This window comes from Oculina patagonica, chromosome 6 (genome assembly GCF_052425735.1).
Source record: "Oculina patagonica isolate OP01 chromosome 6, crgOcupat, whole genome shotgun sequence".
Lineage (NCBI taxonomy): Eukaryota > Metazoa > Cnidaria > Anthozoa > Scleractinia > Oculinidae > Oculina > Oculina patagonica.
Genome location: NC_135763.1, coordinates 5,685,238 through 5,705,074, shown reverse-complemented (window position 1 = coordinate 5,705,074; position 19,837 = coordinate 5,685,238). Strand labels below are relative to the sequence as shown.

The window sequence follows — 19,837 nt, the reverse complement described above, 5'->3', positions numbered from 1 at the left end:
ACTGTTTCAAATATCTTATCAAAAGAAATCATTTCTAACAACACCAAACATCGAAAACAAATTTCGAAGTTCCACTGATTTTACAAAATACTGAGCTACACGTGAGATTTTACCTATAGTTTACATGGCTCTTGTGAACTTTGAAATTCTGTCGCAACTCTGATAAGAAATCGTTGTTGGCGTTATCACGGATAATTACTTTCATCTGTAGCTTTTAAAAAGGATAGAAATTAACACAATAGGATTTAGCAGTGACTTCTGTAACTATGCAAGGACCACTCTTCAAACAGGAGCAAATGTAGCCGGATCTTGGTGTAGATCAGGATCAGCAGTGACTTAAAACAACTTTAAGCAGGGGATAAACAGCTAGGGACTGAGATTTCCCATATTTTTGAAAACATTTCGGGCATACTTGGCTTGCCCGATGGGTTGGTTTTACCGAATATTGGGCAAAATAAATTTATAACATCGTCCCTACTTTTGATAGCCCTCATTTAAAGTTTGTTTACAATAGGATTTGTCCAGCTAACTTTAATATTACTCGATTCCGTCTTAAACAGCTTCCAAAACAAGTTAAAACAAAGCGACTTTGACAAGTCGCGTTTGACTGGCCACGCCACACAGCATGGCAGATTTTGTGCCACGTGACCGGTCATTGCCAAAGGCCAACTCCTAGTCACCTATATCCTCACGTGATCACCCTTCTTACGTACCAGCGTGACCCAAAGAAATGCAATTTTGTAATATAAATTCATTTCTTCCATAAAATTTCGTCACTGGGCGTTCGCTTTACAAGTGACCCAAACAGTTTAACTACATACTGAATTGCATTCACGGCTAGTACTGTGGTAGATATTCCAAGTAAATACAGTGGACTCTCTTTTAACGGACGCCTCTATAAGACGGCCGTTTTTCAGTCATTTTACTGTAACTGACCTCCCTATAAGACGGACACCTCTCTAAGACGGACAGTTGGAGCCGGTCCCGACAGTGTTCGTTCTAGAGAGTTGGCTGTATTTTTCTTCGTAGGTCACTATGATAATGTCAAGATTGAAAAGTACGTTAAATACGATTATGGGACCATGAAAAGAAGTAGCGAAGCTAATTAGATGGCTTTGAGGTTTTTCTTTTTCTAGTTGTGTCGGGAGGCATATTCAGCAAAATCTACATCTTCTCCACCCCTCCGCCCTTAATGATTAATTCTACTCACTGCCCAACCCCCTGAACGTACAGCAATAAAATTTTACTTTAAACGTAGGAGTAAGGGCTTATTGCCTGTTTACTTTAATACATCAACATGAGAAAGCAAGTGATTTCAGTCTGATATCCTCCCTAATACCTACCATTACTTCGGTGTTTCTATCTACTTTCTTTTCGTAAAGCCGCGTTGAGAGTTATTATGAATCAGTGGATGAGGAAAATAACATTTTCGATTGTAAAGAAGATTCGATTGTACAATTCTTGCAACACGTTTCTAGGTATTCAGTCTTGTTTGTTTGTGAATGGCAAATATAGCTTAACGCAGCTGTCACATTCCTATTAGTTATTAATGCGCCAGTTAATAAGAGCAAGGTATTTAAATAAAAATTACATTCCTGCATCGAGGGGTATCTTGAAGAAGAAGGTTAGAAATTTGTCAGATAATTACGAGGTTTTCAAAGTGTTTTAGCAAAATTTCCATTGCTTTTAATTCTTCCGCAGGCTTTCCCACAGTCTTTTCAGCGGCCGGATCTTTGTGCTGAATCTCAGAGTTCTCTCCTGTCCCTCCGCTTCAAGCATTAGAGGTAAATTATTTGTATATATCTCGTGAGATAAATTTCGTTTCCTTTGAAATATGGAGTCTTCAAGAGAAACATCTTATAATTTATTCAGTACAAGAGATAATCGTAAATTTAAATTCCCTGTATTCTTTATAACACTGATATGACATAGTCAATGTCAGCTAGACAATATGGACCTAAAATAGCCGGCTAAACCTAATTTTGTTGAAGTCTCTACCGATAAGCTAAGATTGCTAATTTTATTCACACCCTGGCATTCACATATTCATAACAACAACAATGTTGTGTTACAGCTGTATCACCACTGGTCGTCCGATAGTCGCTCTGTCATGCGTTGCAGTCACACTAGTACTGCTATGGTTACCTTCAATTCTCGACTTCCCAAGGGTGACGAACATTTTGCTTCTCTCTACAATATATCTGCATTGTCAAGCAGAGTATTAAGAAAATGCACCCCAAAGTTTTGGAACTCTTATTTAGGTGAATAATAATCTCGAGTTTCCGATAATCAGACTTCAGTCAGCTTTTATTTGTCCAAAAGGCCTTTTTGGGGAGTGGTGTGGGGAGGTGGGTGAGCATTTCAGAGTTTAATGATATTTTGGGCTTAGAAATAAGAGCCTTTTCAGATGAGACAACTGAGAAATTTTCGCTGATCGCTACTTCTGGTACATTTGAGTGGATTCAACGAAATGAAACAAGCCGGCGGTCTCAGATGCGAGTGTTAACAAAGTGTTTAACCCAGCTGTCGTTATACATATGAGGCATTTAAACTTTAAATTCCTGGGTTAAACCGTATACAAACCTTGTGTAACATTTTATGATATACGAGATTAAAACCTGTCAAAAATTAAGCTTTGTTCATCCTTTTGCATAAGAGTCTGTTCAGGTCTTTATATATTGTTTATTTACAAAGCGGTTCCAGCATGAGAAGAGCAACACACGCGTCAGACATCTTTCTTTCTTCATTAAGATATTTAACATAAAATAACTGAGGCACATAGCTGTATTATGAGAAATATTGCAGTTTGTCCGTTTTAGCACGCTTAGTATGGGACCGCCCATGTTATCCTGTAACACGCTGAAATTGTTGGGTTAATTATGCAGAGAGAGAACAACATGTGCAGGCTTTGACTCAGTAAACAAGCTAGATAAGAAATGTTTGTATGGGTAGAAATATTTCCCTATTTAAAGGAAAGAAATGCCACACTTTAGGAACACATATATGATCACCGTGACGTCATTTCTAATCCGGCTTTAAAGAACAACAAAATGGCCCACTATAGAAATACACTAAAGCTGGAAAGGCCCTCGTTTGGTATTAGTGTTATACTGCATGTTAGAGTGCTGGCATTACCAAAGTGACACAATCACCAGCAACAAAACATAATTTTATTGTCAAATGTTTAAGAACTGACTTTTCTTTCGGAAAGGAAGTTTTTGTAGTCATTTAATTAGGTATGTTCTTTTTCATAACTGGCGATTTTTTTTTCTAGCTAGAACAATGCAGTTGACAGCCACTTGTTTACTGCTGTTCTTCATCACCGCTGGCTCGGATGGACGGCTTTCTAAAGGAATTGGTGAGTTCAATCCATAAGGTTTAAAAAAAACATTTCAGCTGATGGAATTCGTGGGAAAGAATTGAGCCAGCATATGATAACCGTACAAACAAATAAACAACTACAGGAAAACCAATAAAAAGCGAAATACGTTTTCAATTGTTAAAAAATGCCATTCCGTCTATAATCAGTGACTCTATAATTTCCAAGTGTGGTCAACTTTTAATCATGTTTTCCTCCCAACACCAGTATTGTCACTGTCACTGTCTCAAAATCTCAAAACTAGCAGGGATGTTAAGGGAATTTATACTTTCAATGGCGCGACTGTGTAAGGGTTAAACCCTGTGTCAGTGCCAAAAGAGCATTGCAAGCTCTTTCTATTTTCGTTATTAGATAATCGACTTACTTGTTTAACGAAATTTTGAGGACGCCATTTGAAAGTCGGCATAATATACCTCGAAGTTTATAAAATGTTAAAAATTGCCATTTCATTTTTCTGTTCTCTGCAGAAACCAAAGACGAACAAAATACAGTGAAGATGTCTTTGAAAGATTTAGCAGAAGCTGGTAAGATAAATGAGACAATTCAGACCTTATAATAGACTCGTGAGAACTATACATACTTTAAATGATCTAATAAACGCCCACTCTCAATAAACTCCTCATATCTAAAAAAAACACCTCCCTTAAAGTGTTAGGATTGTATTAGACGCCCCCTCTTATAAACGCTCCGTGTCTAAAAGACGCCCCCGCCCCCTCGAAGAATCACCTCAAAAACCAAGGAAATGCTCCATGAAATAAAATCACACAATATAGTTAGTTTTTTGCTTGAATCAGACATCGAAGAGGCCAACAATGCCAACATAGTCGACCCTGATGACGATGAAAACGTCGATATCGAACTTTGAACGGCCTCTCTAGGTTTTGTATTAGCACAGAATAGATTAGTCTTCTTCCCAAAAAATCTGTTTTGTATTTTACTCCACTAGCAAACTACGCATCCTATTTGTTTTGTTGACGTTGTTACTGTTAAATTGAAATAAACACCTCTCTCTTATAAACGCCTCATATCTTTTTAACGCCTCCTCTAGGACCCCAAAAATTTGATAGACGCCCCGGGCGTTTATTAGGTCATTTACGGTACACGAGCTATACGCGTGCTATTCTCCTTAACATTTTGCTCTTTCGCGTAGCCTAAGTAAGTCAAACATAACTTAGTAAAGGCAAAGGCCCTAATTTTGCTATTAAGTTCAACCCATCCACATCCTTTATTTAGGGCCCGTTCGAATGAATGTTAAACCATCCCCGGTGGCGCATATATGAAAAAAAAGTCTCTGCTGAGCGAACCAAACATTGGCCCTTCCGGCTTCCCCCGATTTAATCTTTGTAGGCCAGGAAAAATAGCAAATTAAGGTGGTTACAGGGAAATATTTAGTTTGTGTGCCTCTATGGGTACACCTTCAAAGCGAACTTTGCTGCTCTTATATATGTTATCCCGAATATGATTTTCAGAGCTCATGAAAATATCATCTAATCACTTTATATACTCTTATTTATTTGTTTTCTTATTTTGTGCATTCAGAGAACCCAATTAATTTGCGCGGCATTTGTGATGTCAACTACGTAAAGATTGGATGCTTTAAAGACAAGAAAAATAAACGGGCACTTTCACAGGAACTCTTTCAAGACAGAAGTTCAGGAGCTCCCAATTACAGCGGACAGAGCGTGGACTGGGCCGATTACAGTACATACCTTAAAGGGTAAATATGTTATCATAACCTGCTTTTCAACACGGTATCGAAATTAAATTTCAAAATTTGATTAAAATTATTTCCAGAAATAACTGCAAATGATATTTTTATTACGAAAATAAAATATGTGAGTCACTTTGTAAATACATTTATTGGAAAACGAGCTTAGATTTTGGCAATTGTAGGCAATACGTACTAGATAGATTTTTAGTAAGCCTGGCCTTTTGTGTAAATAAATGCAATTTCTGGAAGCCATTTGCAGTCAAATATCGTTGATAAAAATAACTCATTTGCACTGAAACGATTTTTTTAAAAAAAGAAACAATTGGACGATATTACGTTAGACTGCAAGCATTGTTTCTTTTGCTTTAAATTCCGTAGAGATGAACGCGAAAGCGAGTAAGATAGAGAGCAATATACCAACAATCACCGCTCGCGGCTTCGTGGCGTGTTTATCACGCACGCTAGCTCTCACGTTCGTCCCCACAAAATTTAACGCAAGAGAGGGACTGCTCGCAGTCTAATTTGAAGTTATTGGAGCTAAGAAACTATGTAACCCAGTGCATGTGACACTAGCGGGGCTTTTTGCAATTTAGAAACTCTGTAATACAATAGATTTACTTTCGTAGTCAGCCTTCTCAGTATTCCGTGTCGAATTGAACTTTGTTCAAAGAGTGAATCCTACTTCAGGCATTGATGAGGGATCTCATACTGTGTTATTTAAATTTGTTAGACATAGTAATTATTATGGCGCAGTGGCTCTGTTGTTTAAGTCAGGCAAGAAGGAGCGAAGAAAATAGAACATTAGCTTTAGCGTTGTTTAATCACAACTTTTCACAGGTTGGCATGTCGATGCGCTCAAAGAAGTAGACAGGACGGATTTACCTACTTTGGTCTCCAGGATTACGGGCGATGTTTCAGTGCACCCCATGCCGCCTCCAGTTACAACATGCACGGCAGCTCAAACAGATGTTCGAATGAACACTACCAGCACTGCGACGACAATGCCTGGGGAGAGTGTGTGGGCAAAGCTACAGAAGTGAACTACGTTTACCAAATTATGGACGGTAATTAAGATTTATTATACCCATTTGATCGATTTCGACGTTTGAGACACTTGTTACTGTGGATAGTGTGCAGAAATAGATTCAAACGTCATCAGATTCTACTTTTTTGTTTATAACAGACTCAGATTTTCGCTTGCGGACTGCAATATCAAGCGACCATTACTGAACCTTCACCAACCACACTACTAGCAATATGACATATCGCTAACGTCACTTACGCAAACTCTAATACCACCACAATAAACAACAATAGCAACAACAAAAGCGCCACCACAACCATTACACTACCACATTGAGACTGGTGTTGGCTGGAGTTAGTGGTAATAATCACCACTATCAACAGCAATGACGACGACAACAACAACAACACTAACGACGCCGTTAACAAAACGCTACCACAACGACAATAACAATAATAACCACAGCAGCAGCAGCAGCAGCAGCAGCAGCAGCAGCAGCAGCAAAACAACAACAGCTTAACAGCAAAACAACTGTGATGACTCTTGTCCTGTTTATTTTGTTATGTTAAATGTTGTGTCTTCAAGTTCGTAACTTTATTTTTTTTCTTTTTTTTTATTCAACAGCAAGCAGTGGAGACGGAGAGATCAGTTATGGCAAAGCATACGATCAAGCGGATTATGAAACCCAAAATTAATTAATATTAGAATGAAATTCTTTTTGCTTTATTCGTCTGTGTAGTTAGGTCTACTTAGGTATTCGTTTTCTTCAATGTTGTTTTGTGTCACTTTGTAATGGAAGAGCTGTAGTCATTTCTTTGTAAGTATTAACCCTCGGACGTACAAGCAAACTCATACCCCCACCATCGTACAAGGGGGGGGTGGATGGAACCCCTCCCCGGAGTTTTCGTTATATTAAGGCGTAGCGAGATTATTTTGCTCTCAGAAGAAAGCCCGTAGCTTACTCTACAAGATGGCATAATTTTAATTGGCTGTGACGTCACATGACGTCACGTGACGTCATTAGAGCCGCCATCTTGGATCCGCCATCTTGGATTTCAACATTTTCTTAGAAAGTCACAAAATAACAGAAATTGATGCAAAATCAAGTCAGAATGCTTATGGATTCGTAAAATAAACAAATCGTGCAATTCTGTTTAAAAAAAAAACTGGAAAAAATAAAGAAAAATGTTAAAAATGACGATTTTTGGCAAGACCTGCCTGTATTTATGACGTTGCCATGGCAACGTCAAATATCATGGACACATGGTTGACATATCAAAATTTCGGCAAAGGATGAATGAACAGCTACTGAAAGTTTCAGTACTGTAGAGTAAATCGTTTTCTCAAAATTTGGAAAAAACCTTATGGGGGGGGTGGCATCCACCCCCCCCCCCCTTGTACGTCCGAGGGTTAAAAACTTTGATAAAATAAACGTTTATGTTTTTGCATTGACGACGGAGTCATATTGCTTTTGAGTACACCCGCAAGAAGAACTGTGTCAACGAAGCCGAACCATTCACCATTTAGGTCAGGTTATTGAGATAATTGCAGAATCGGTAGCGGCGAACGAAACTAAATTTTTTATTGGTTGTTGTTGTCGATACTGAGGAACTGAGCAAGGTATTATAAAATATGCATTATTCTGGATAAAACGTTTTATCGCCAGTGTATCTGGCTTATTGATACAGTCAAAGCTCTTGTAAGCGGACACCCTCGGGACGCGAAAAAAGTGTCCGTAACTGGAGCTGGCCGCTTACGAGAATAGTTCTCGTGAGCGGCCACTAGAGGTGTAGGGGACAGGTAGCCGCTTACGGGAGCTTGCCCAGCTAACAATAACCGGACGGACGTGGATGACGACAAAACTAGCACTGAAATATGGTACTGTAATTACTGTAAAATCATTGTGACGAACGGCGATGTGAAGTTGATAGATAAAAACAAGATGCAGAGGTTGTTTATAGGATTTTCTTTGGGCTGTCCGCTTACGGGAGCTTAAAAACAAAGAAAAAGTCTAAGTCGTAATCTCTGAAAGTGTCCGCGGCCGTTTACGGGAATGTCCGTTTACGAGAATGTAAAAATGCAGAGTTTGTATGGGAGTTAAAACGGGGTTTCAAACAAGGCGGCCGTAAGTAGAGCTGTCCGCCTACGAGAGTGTCCGTTATGAGAGCTTCGACTGTATTGAAAAAGACCGCCCTATTAATTTTCCTCGCTTCCTTCAGCTTTGAGAGTTGTATGCATTTTGGATTGATTTTTTCGCAAGCCCTTGTTTTGCCAATTGAAGCTTGAAGCTCGTTCCCCTACACAGGAGGTAGCAAGCAATTAAAACTCTGGTGCGCACTTTCTTTGCTTTTATCCTTGTCCTCTTTTGTCAACAGGAACGATGTTACACAGTTAGTTTAGCTTTGTCACACATTTTCATTTACGAGAAAAAACAAAAAAATTAACAGCAAGAAAAAAAGAAACAAACAAACAAAAAAAAAACCGTGCGACAGGAGGCAGAAACAGGGCAAAGCCCCAATTGACATCGACCCCCTGAAACACAGTTTCTAAAATGTTAAAATGTTTGGTATAATTTTCCTTAAATAAGAAGTAAAATGAAATTAAATAACTTTGCGTTGACCGATTTTTACAGCCATAGGTTCTTAAAACGCTTTATGTTACACCTTTTCTTGTAAGAATGGTTAAAGCACAAGCCATAAATTCTGGGTGCTATTTGATCACCGAAGTTAAGTCCTGCTGAACGGGATTACTAATTAGATGGGTAAAGAGAACTTAAAACTCCCCAACTGGAGTACGACAAGAAAGTACGAGTAACAATAAAAATAAGAGTGAGAATGAAAGTGAGAATCCTTATCTTTTTTAAAAAAAGAAACAAAGGAAGAAGAGAGAGAGAGAGAGAGAGAGAGAGAGAGAAAAAAAAAGAAAAATATAAAAAAGGAAGGGTGATCTTTATTTAATTAATCACGGTGAAATCGTCAGCTATAACAATAATAATAATCGAATTATAAGCTATACAGAGAGGAAATATTTCATGAGAAGGCTGAAAGAAAGAAAGAAAGAAAGAAAGGAAGAGAGAAATAAAGGATCGCGCGCATGAAAACAAGAATTTACCTTTCCGCTTGCGTCGCCTTTTCTTACGTCCCTCCCCCACTAATTTCACATCCTTTCCCCACATCACGACTAACCTGACCCCCTCCCCCACCTCCTCCACCCCCCTAACATTTTACCAACCTACACTTCCCATAAAACTTCCTCTATCCTAACCCCCATAATCTACACAATTCCCTCCCATCCCACCCCTCCCTCACTCATCATCTCCCCCTCCCTTACCGTTCCCGAACTTCTCTTCTTAACAAAAACAAATAAACGCTCTCACGGCAGGGGCTCTGGCGGCGGTCTTTCCTTTGGTCTTGTTGGGGGTGGTGGTCATGGTGTCTCGCGATGGCGTCGGTCCGCTCATCCGCCATTTTCCAGTGGCAGGCACTGGTCCTTGGCGACTCCCTGCAGTGTGTTCTTGGATGTTCTTTTCTGCTTTTGGGGTGCCTGCAACAGACTTCTGGGCGCCGCCGACGGGGCATGGAGGGAACCGGCGCTCGCACCTGCTGGCACTTCGCGTCTCCGCGCTCTCCGGAGCCTGTGCAGGCTGTGGGGGTGCTCTGGAGTTGATTTTAATATGTCTCATGCATCTTACTGTGAGGTTTTCTTGACAGCATCACTCTGCATATGGAACGAAGAACTAGGATACTGTTTAAATGAGTGGGAGGTCTCACATAATCTTTCTCTTGCTGGCATAATGTCCATGGTTGTTGAAACTTTTCTTTTTGTGCTGGCCTTCCTGCGGTGTCTCTCGACACTCATGGAGAGTAATTTATGTTCATGGTCAGTGACACAGGGAGGACTTCGTGGTCCTTTACAGAGCTTAGGCACTCTACTTCGCTTATGGTGACCCCAGTTTGCTGCGGTTAGTTGCACAGTCGGGTTCTGCTCTGCACTTGGTGCCGGTTTCCTTGTTTCTGGCAGTTAGCTTTCTGTTGTGGCCAACACTGTTTTCAGTTTTAACATTTGACTCATAAAAATTCGGTGATCTTCTATGGGTGGAAGACTAAAAAATGTGTGACTGATACCATGCGCTACCATGGGAGAGGGCCAGCCTTGCAAAAGCAAAGCTAACTTTAGCACACACATGGGAACATTCTAATGCCATATGCAGGGCAAACACAAAACCTGAGATGTTGATGTGGTCGGGCCTGCACTGCTGGCCCACTTTGGGTGGGAACATCAAAAGAGAATAGGGAAATGAAATCACAAAATAGTGGTTGTGCTTTTAACACATGTAGTTCTATAGCATACAATCTGGATCGTGAATTGTACAAGCTTTGGACACCTGGAGTATACTTCCGGAAATGTCAATACATGTGGCACTAGCAAACCACCTTGGACAATAGAAACAAAGAATGCAAACTTAACTGAATAGTCAAGTTTAAAAAGCCTGTATGTTTCAAGTATTTTTAGTATATCACTATTATAACAATCAAACCACGTCCTTTCAGAGCTGTGGCTACGGATATTTTGAAGATGTTTGAGTTGATAAAAAAAGGTTAAACATGTATCTTGTTCTTCTTGGGGCTGGGTCGTACTTGGGAGTCATATACGTAAATTATAGTTTCCCAGTTACGGAGCGTATATCGTAAACATTCTGAATACGCTTTAAGAGTTAACACAACCTGCATTCATAAAAGTCGGATTACAAAAGGAGAGATATTGCCGAAGAATACGAAGATACAAAGCCGTCAATGGGCTTTTAAAAACTGCCCATTTACGTAGTTAACAACGCGAAAGATCGACTTTCTGATCGTCTACAGTAGCCGTAAAATTTCGTGCAACCTCTTTACGATTTTTTACAACATGCGTAAAGATAGCGTTTATAGTCTACCACATACTCTACGCACTGTAGTTTTCAGTGCGTAAGAAGTTCTGTCGAATTGTAAGGGTTCGTATAGACTCGTAAAGAGGATCTTAACGCTTTCTTTACGGCATCGTTACGGAATCGTAAATTTAAGATTTCATGCTGTGGGAGGAAAGATAAAAGAAAAGAAAAAAAGAAAAACTAAAATAAATCAAGCAATCAATATGAGAACCTGAATAATTCATTTCCTGCAAGTGGAAAAAAAAATCACGCTATGGTTGCTGTTTTTTGCCCTGAAATATTAAAAATAAGCAGACTAAATTGTTTTTATCTAAATTGACTTTATCTACTGATGAAATAGAAAAACTAAAACTTACTGAAAAAGAATATCATGAAATTTGTTTTAACAGGTGGAATAAATAATAATGGACCTCTTTTGTTCAGTGACTTATGTTTTCTCCAAATCTAAAAAAAAAAAAGAAAATCACGTGTCATTTTTTTTCTTTTGATGTTAGGTTTATAATATTAGGTTTATAATTCTTTTCACAGTAACTAGTAATATTTGAAATCGTTTTAAGATTTTCTTACTGTAACAAACGAAAATTAATTGCGATCACCCAAATGTCTGTTGGGTGTGCAAACAATTTATTGGCTCTTTATTGCTTTTATCATTTAAGACACATCGGGACTGCTATATACAGACGTGTGAAATAAAAAGATTTATTACATAACTTGCCTTCATCGTGTGGGAGATGCTTTTCTAATCTTCGTGTGGATTATTTGGTAGGGAAATCCACTTCAACTTGTCTGTTTTCTTGAAAAGCAATAACAAGTAACCTTTTTTGAAAGCTAAGAATTTTTTTTGATTTTTGTTTACTAATTTCAAATTAAGATCATTTTGTTAACCAAACATCTTATTCAGATCTCTCAAATTCATCTATAATTTTATTCCATTGTAAAATTAATCTAAAATAACGCCTTTTAGTTATATTCAATAAATCTTTAAATCTTTTATTGAAAGTAAAAAAAAAAAAATGTTGAGGCATTTTTAAATACCAGAACAATAAAACTTTTATTCTAAATAAGGTTTTTCAGAAATTGCACCCAACCAATCAAAGCAGCTTATTTGCACAAGTGTTCCAATAACACGATAATAAGCATTATGAAAAATTAACATAGCTGGAACTATAAAACGGAAAGGTGATATATTTTTTCCGACTACGAATTGAACTTATTTTTTCGTTTTCCTTACGTTATTGTGACCCGCGCACAACTCTTCTTTCTTTCCGTGAATTTTAGAAAACCTGTTTTACTTGACAAAGGTAGGTATACTATACTTTCTTTTAACTCAAGGAGTTAACTTTTCTGTATTTGTTGGGAGTTTTATTGGGTCACCTTTTTTTTCTAATCGTGTAATTTTCTTTCGGATTCGGTTTCTTCAGTTTAGTTGCTGACGCATGCGGGCCTTAAGTTGTTCCATTTTTAATAATATTCTATTTGATAGATAAATTTAAGATACGGTATTTTTTTAAAAGCTCAAATGATGTTTTTTTTTCTCTGCCTTAGAACATTTAGTTCTTCTCAGCTGTATAGGAGCCGTATATTAGCTTTTTAGCTGGAATTTTTCACACTGAATCGCTACCTGCCCATGGCCATTATTTATAAAGTTTCTTGATAAAAAAGTACACAGGTCATAACCCAGTTTTTCATGGCTATTTTAAATGCTGCTCTGAGCTATCGTTTCAATCCATATGGTTAGCCCTTATTTCTGTGTCAGATTAAAAAAAAAATGAATAAATAACAGACAAACAGATAACGAAGAAAAGGAGAATAAATTTATTGTAAAGCATAGTATTTTATAAGTTGTCAAACTAAAAGAATCTTTTAGGCGGGAAAAAGTATTTTCTCACTTTTTCTCTGACGAAGGAAATGAGAGAAAGCCAGATCAGCTCTTGCTTGCTTTCATGCGGGTGGAACTGGAATTCGGAAATGTTTTTTGAGGAGGGAGAAAAACCGGAGAATCCGGAGAAAAACCCCCGGAGCAAAGACGAGAACCAAAAACCAAACACAACCCACATATGACGCCGGTCCGGGAATCGACCCCGGCCCACATTGGTGGGTGGCAGGCGCTCTCACCACTGCGCCATGCCTGCTCCCCCAATAAACTTCAGTTGTGAAGAGGTTCTATATTTTCTTTTCAGTTTTAGCCAGACTATGAATTTGTTGTTAACAACTGGGTGCCTGATGATTTTGACGGTGGTCATGGTCCAATCATCGAACTTGGAAGGTAAACGGCTCTTTTCATTTGTTAGAACTGGCCGGCAGACGGGTATGTTCGAGAACAAAATTTCATTGTTAGTCAAATTTGTGCTGTCAGATCAGTCGATACATAAATGTTATGCATCGTTATGGTGGATTTGGGGGAAAATCTCGTAGAAAAGGCCAATTTGACATGCAAAACCACCGGACCGGCCGGACAGTTCTGACAAATGGAAAGCGCCCTATATCTCTAGTTTATTGCCACAGCTGCTGCCAGTAGAATTCATCCCTGAAATAACAGTATATAAATTGTCCTTACGGACAGCAAATAATATGGTATTTAGTTTAATGTCGAACAGAAAGTACCAAGGGGAGACAGTAAATTGAGTGAGTATCGTGCGCGAACTCGTACCAGTTGCAAGATTGTCTTCTCGTTCTTTTGTAAAATATGTTTGTTTATTATGTAAGACACTTTTGATAATATTTTTTTATAAAAATCAAGATCAATAAAGATCTTTAGTGTGATGAAGGTAAACACTCACTTACTCAGTCGGTCGACGCTTTTGGGTCACCCTTCGGCCCCGTCAGACTAGTCTTATATCAAGAGCATTTACGTGGCACGGTGACCCCGTTAAACTATCTGAATACCCAAGGGATAGCCGTTTTAAATAAGTAAATGACGAAACGAGAATAATTTCCTTTGGGCCAAAAGAAAGTGGCCAGATGACGTAGTCTTATTAATATATTATTAACGTGGTGGTCGCCACTAAGCAAATCTAATATATGAATTCATTTGCCCCGGCTGTAATTCTTTATACATCGGTAAAACTAACAGAACTCTGCTTGTCCGCGCACAGGAACATGCGCTCACGGACAAAGAAAGCGCTAGATATAAACATCTGCGCTACTGTGACCAGATTAAACACATACAAGTTATATAACCTACCGACAATATAATATAAACAATAATAATAACCCACCTTCTACCGCAATGAACAAAGAATTTCTCACCCAAACCGTGCGTGGTAACACAATTAAAGACAGCGATGACAATTTGAATATATTACTGTACAAAGAAGCCTACCAAATCATTAGCGGTCAGCACCATCTTTGAAAAAGTTTTTAAAAAGCTAGAAGGAAACTATACCTATTCTCTTGACATTTTCGTCTTTGTTTTGTATTTTTGTGTGGATATATACTAGTTATGCAACGCTTTCGAGTGGTATACAGAGGGGGGTAGGGGAGAAGGGGGGGGGATAAAGGGGAGAGGAGGAAATAAATAAGAGAAGAAACCCAAAAAAAGAGGAAAAATAAATAAATAAATATCTTAGCAAAAAAAAAAAAAAAAAAAAAAAAAAAAAAAAAAAAAAAAAAAAACACACTCTCCCTTGGGGCGCTCCTCCGCCCCCAAAAAAAAAAAAAGTAAATATTTTTTTTTTTATTGAAAAAAAAATTTTATTTTTTTGGCGTTTTTTTTTTTTTTTTTTTCCTCCCCCGCGGGTTTTTTTTACAAACAAAAAAAACGCCGAGCCGAGAAAAAAAAAAAAAAAACCCGGCAAAAAAAAAAAAAAAAAACCCGCTCAGCAGCCAAAAAGAGCGCGCGTACTATTGTAGCCATATAATAATATGGATTAATATACAATCTTCGTTCACTGTCCAAAATCCACGCGCGCAATTGGTTAAAATAGATCACGTGATTTTGCTTTACCTGTCGTCAGCAAACTCAGACAGTGCAGTATTGACAATAATGCACGAAAATCGTGCATTATTGAAGGTGTCTTCAGCTTCAAAGCTTGTAGAAGTGGAAGAAAAGTATATTCCTCAAATTATCAACGATCCAATACCAAACAAAATCGAAGAGGATAACAACTTGAAGGGCTTTCATGTTCAAAGGTAAACTGCAGCTCAATAAATACATTTTTGTGTGCGATTGACTTGCTTGTAGTTGCTTGATTGTGAAAGCCATCGACTTGCATTGAATAAGCTTCTCGCTGACTGTATTTATGAACGACCACAGCTGATGAACGATTTTATGAACCATTTTAAGTTTTATTTCTGTACGGCTAATTTGTGATTTTTATATTATTGATGTAATCCCGTGTAATTATGTACTACTACACTTCTTATTTTTAAACATTAAGTTTGTTGTTTGAAGTTCGTTAAGTCGATGATCGCTTGCAGTTCGATGCAGTGTACTCAGATTGTATATTAAAAGGGTTAGAGTCTGTTCGTTCGTGTTTTGTTGACAAATACACGCACTTGCTGGCCTCACAATGAACTCAAAATTTTCAATACTGCACTCGGCTACGCCTCGTGCAGTATTGAAAATTTCTCGTTCATTGTGCGGCCAGCGCGTGCGTGTATTTGTCAACAAAACACTCACAACAGTCTCTAACCCATAAATATCCCACGAGTGACTTGTATTTTCTCGGTATACACACGAGCCTTTAGGCGAGTGTGTATACGAAGAAAATACAAGTGACAAGTGGGATATTCCATAGTATACCACGAGAAAGTGTTATGTAACTATTTTATACCATGCCATATAAAATACGCTCACTAAATTTCATCGAGAATGTGATCGCAGCGCACGATGGGAAGGTTGGGTTGAATACCGTCGAATATACAACGGCTTTCCTGTATTCTGATTGGCTGTATTTTCTATGGCGTGGTATAAAAATGCTTATTGTACCGAAATATTTCAAATACACCAACGACTCCTTGCATTTTTTGCCTGTATTATAGACACAATGCATTTACTCGGTATCACTTTTATCTTCTATCTATATAATTCACTAGGCATGAATAGATTGTGCTAATAAATTCAGGAAAAGTTGCTTCACAATATACCCAAAAGTTGCTCTTAAGTTGCTCAAATATCAAAAAAGTTGCCACCAAAATTTAGAAAAGTTGCTTGCTCTCTAGAGTGAATTTTGCGATTTTTAGAAAATTGAAGCACTTGCAGGTTTACTAAGAGTTGCCACAGCGTCTATGGCAACCTCAATGTGGTCAATGTCTAAATGTCTATTTTCCTCGTCTGAAATTTCATCTGATTGCGATGCCATAAGTGACTCGCACTTCAGTTAATACCAAAATGGTCCAAGATGGCCGGTGGCAGGCTCTATGTTGCAGCGAATAACCGCTGGGTTTAAGCGCCCGTTAGATAGATAGCCGCTGTCTAGATTTCGTAGGCGTAAAGCAAGTGTTACTTTATTGTCATTTTATCATATTTCCTTAGTTTTAAAATCAGTTTTGATTAAAACAGTTTTAATCAAATCCGTAAATGACCTTTTATGGTTTGGATCGGTTTTATATCAATTTGTTGCTGAAAGTATGCGAAGGAAGGCAAAAGTTGCCCTAGGTTGCTGGTACTACAAAAAGTTGCTCAAAACGCTAAAAGTTGCTCAAAAGTTGCCTAGCACAATCTATTTATGCCTATAATTCACACGTGTATTTCTGTCCAGCCTTCCTTTCTTACACAATTAAATTTTTAATTGCAGATATCGGGAAAGACAAGGAATTTGAACGGATGTACCGCTCCTTCCTGGAAGAAGGTTAGTAGCAACCTCGTTCCCAGGGTCTCTCTCTCCTGCGTTAATAGACATGGTTATTTGAATTGTTAGGCACGATAGCAAATCTTATTTGATGCCAAACTGCTAGAAAGATTAATAACTCAAGTTGTATCTTGAATAATTCTCATTTTGTGTAATGCTAAACGTCTCAAGCGTTTGGGTGCAATGACTATATTATTCTCGTGTTGGACCGCGATTCGTTGGTGTGTTCTTGGCAAATACAGGTTAAAGTCGAAAAGCGTCTTTCTTCAGCTGAAAGGATGAATTCATAAGATTTTGGCAACTTCATGTGACAAAAGAGGACTGGAGTGAGGTGGGGGAGGGAGGGTGGGGGAGGGGGGGGGGTGGCGTGTCATCAGCAATAATTGACTAGCATTCCATCCAGGGAGAGTTACAATATACTGAGTCACTTCGAGGACCATAGCTTAAAGAAGAAAAGAAGACATTTTACCCCATAAACACAGAATTGTAAACAGTCATTGATCTATATGACAGAAACTTACTTTTGCTGCCGCCTTTGTGTCTTTGTATTAGAGGACGTTTCCGATGGACCAGAAGGATGCAAAGTGAAATATGAGAAAGTCGGATGCTTTAAAGATAAAAAGAAAGCCAGGGCACTTTCTGTAAAAATCTTCAATGACCGGAAAAATATAGACTGGAAAGCTGGAAAATGGGAAAACTTCCTAAAAAGGCAAGTGCTAGCTATAAAGGAGTACATCAGTTTTTATATTGTTATGACAATTGGAAATCGACCATACGTGCGAAATGGAGTGAAATGACATTAAAGAGGAAGGAATCCCATACCGTAAAATTCCGTATATAAGCTCTCACCACTTATAAGCCCTCCCCCCCCCCGTTATAAGCCCATTTACCTGTAGACAAAAATAATACATCCAATCATAAACCCCCCGGATATTAGCCCCCGTCTTCCAATATCGTTCCAAATATTGAAATGAATTTGATTTATAATGCGTTTTTTAAGCTAAATTCAGAACTAGTTAATGAAAAACGTATTTCGATCAAAGCTTCTGTAGCTCAGTTCGAAACGTTTTTTATTCCGTTTATAAGCGCCCCCTCCTCGGATATAAGCCCTCCCGTTTAAAGCCCATAACGAAACCTCTTATGAGGCTTATCTCTTTTTGTTTTCCTGTAAACAAAAGTTTTCGACGTTATAACGAACGCTAGGTTAGGGTGGTGCCAGTTGGTTTGCAAAATCCTCAGTGTTTGTAAAATTGGAGTCAATGTATTTTGTCCCAAGTTTTATCAATGTCTCCCTTTAGGCTGGCTTGCCGCTGTGCTCAAGAATCAGGCGCCAAAGGGTACAGTTATTTTGGTTTACAGTATTACGGTGAATGCTGGAGTGATCCTCAAGCAGCTGACAGGTTTGACCACTATGGAGAATCAAATGGCTGCAAGGGGTTTGGATACGAGCAGTGTGACGATAAAGATAGCAACGAATGTGTTGGAGGCGCAAACAAAAATTATGTTTATCGCATAGTGGAAGAAGAAGGTAAAAATTATAATTGTATGTTCATATTCACTAGCGTCAGAAAACTTCATTGGGCTAAAATTGTAAACGGTAGAGAAAGAAGGGGCAGCAACATAGGAGTAGATTTAACATCAACAAGTACCCACGTAATTGAAATAAACCGATACCAATGCAGATCGCAACTTTACCCGCCATCCTCCCTCACCGCGCAAAAAAAAAAAAGAAAAAAGAGAAAGAATAAAAATAAGAAAACAAAAGAAAAGAAAAAGAAAAAAAAAATAGTTAAAATTTTGTGCCAAACGGCGGCTTTATAGAAAGGGGGGGGGGGGGGGGGGGCGTTTGGTTGCACTTAACCTACAACTAGTTGAGACACAATATGTAAACTACAATTTTGGCCGGTGCACTTTTCAATCATATGACTACTGGATTGTAGCACGATTCTTATTGAATCGTCCGTATACTACATGTATGAATAGGTATACCAATGAATAATACAGAAACAACTGTAGTAATAATGAAAAAAATGTTGTCGTTAATCATCGTGGTAGAGTACAATAATAAAAAAGTATTTTTCGTTTGTCTCACGACGTAGTGCCACTTGTGATGTAGATCGCAACGTTTCTACTGCACACTGCTAGTCTTCATCAGGTGATAAGGTCGACTGGTCAGCTGTAACCTTATAAAGCACGCTGCTGCGCTGTGATCCAATCACAGCGCAGCAGCGTGCTTTATAAGGTGAGACAAACGAAAAATACTTTATTAAGTTTTTCTTATTTTAAATGTCAAAATAAGCTATTCTTATTTTAAAAGGTGGAAGTGCAAGTGGAATTGGGCCTGTTCCATGATGACAACACTACAACAATGGCTTGGACAAGATGTTTGAAAACAAGCTCAAAAAATAAAATATGCAACATTTAAACAGATTTATTACTTTCTTTTATTATAATAGTATGGCGAAGTCAACTTAAATTAAATTTAGAAGTTTGACAATATTTTGTTTTTAAGATGTGAGCTGGCCATGGATTAGTTTGTTATTGCTGTTTTCTCCTAAACTGATCCGGTACAGTTGAGGGTTTTGCTCGTTACTTTTTTAAGACTACTGGCTTCTCTGCAACATTTAAACAAGGTTCAAATGGAATTAAATCAATGATTTCACCTCACTCACAGCAACCATATGTATTTCGTGAAGAATGACTGCAGATGCATGATAGTTAACTAGAAACAGTTTTCCCCTCGATTTTCATTATGTTCTGCGCCCCAAACAATTACGTGCCTGCTTTTGCGTGTGTGTTATTGTCCCAAAGAAGTTCCTGTAGAAAACCTCTCTCTTAGAAACATGGAAAATAACTAGTTTGAATCTTATAGTTTTTCCGAGTACGCAAAACATTATTCCCATTTGAAGTGGCATTCTTTGTAAAACTCCCAGATCAGGCACGACATCCTTATGACTAATGATTTACCGTGCAGTGCGATTTTTTGGCCAGGTCAAACTAACAG

At 38.3% G+C, this 19,837-nt stretch overlaps 2 protein-coding genes across 4 annotated transcripts; both read left to right on the top strand.

Moving 5' to 3' along the window:
* The first annotated feature begins 1,554 nt into the window (after positions 1-1,554).
* On the top strand, positions 1,555-7,076 carry LOC144657293 (uncharacterized). Of its 2 annotated transcripts, none has more exons than XM_078517623.1 (7): positions 1,555-1,624; positions 1,702-1,784; positions 3,275-3,358; positions 3,847-3,903; positions 4,919-5,096; positions 5,928-6,154; positions 6,739-7,076. In XM_078517623.1, the coding sequence occupies exons 3-7, from the start codon at positions 3,283-3,285 to the stop codon at positions 6,807-6,809; spliced, it is 609 nt and encodes a 202-aa protein (XP_078373749.1). In that variant the 5' UTR covers positions 1,555-1,624; positions 1,702-1,784; positions 3,275-3,282; the 3' UTR covers positions 6,810-7,076. The 2 variants fall into 2 exon arrangements, with proteins under 2 accessions (XP_078373749.1, XP_078373750.1); XM_078517624.1 differs by having other exon boundaries at positions 1,559-1,624; positions 3,279-3,358.
* Positions 7,077-12,129: 5,053 nt separating this feature from the next.
* Positions 12,130-19,623, top strand: LOC144658504 (uncharacterized). Of its 2 annotated transcripts, none has more exons than XM_078518935.1 (6): positions 12,130-12,342; positions 13,232-13,307; positions 16,780-16,833; positions 17,386-17,542; positions 18,132-18,361; positions 19,151-19,623. In XM_078518935.1, the coding sequence occupies exons 2-6, from the start codon at positions 13,235-13,237 to the stop codon at positions 19,183-19,185; spliced, it is 549 nt and encodes a 182-aa protein (XP_078375061.1). In that variant the 5' UTR covers positions 12,130-12,342; positions 13,232-13,234; the 3' UTR covers positions 19,186-19,623. The 2 variants fall into 2 exon arrangements, with proteins under 2 accessions (XP_078375061.1, XP_078375060.1); XM_078518934.1 differs by having other exon boundaries at positions 12,132-12,342; positions 13,222-13,307.
* Positions 19,624-19,837: the final 214 nt, after the last annotated feature.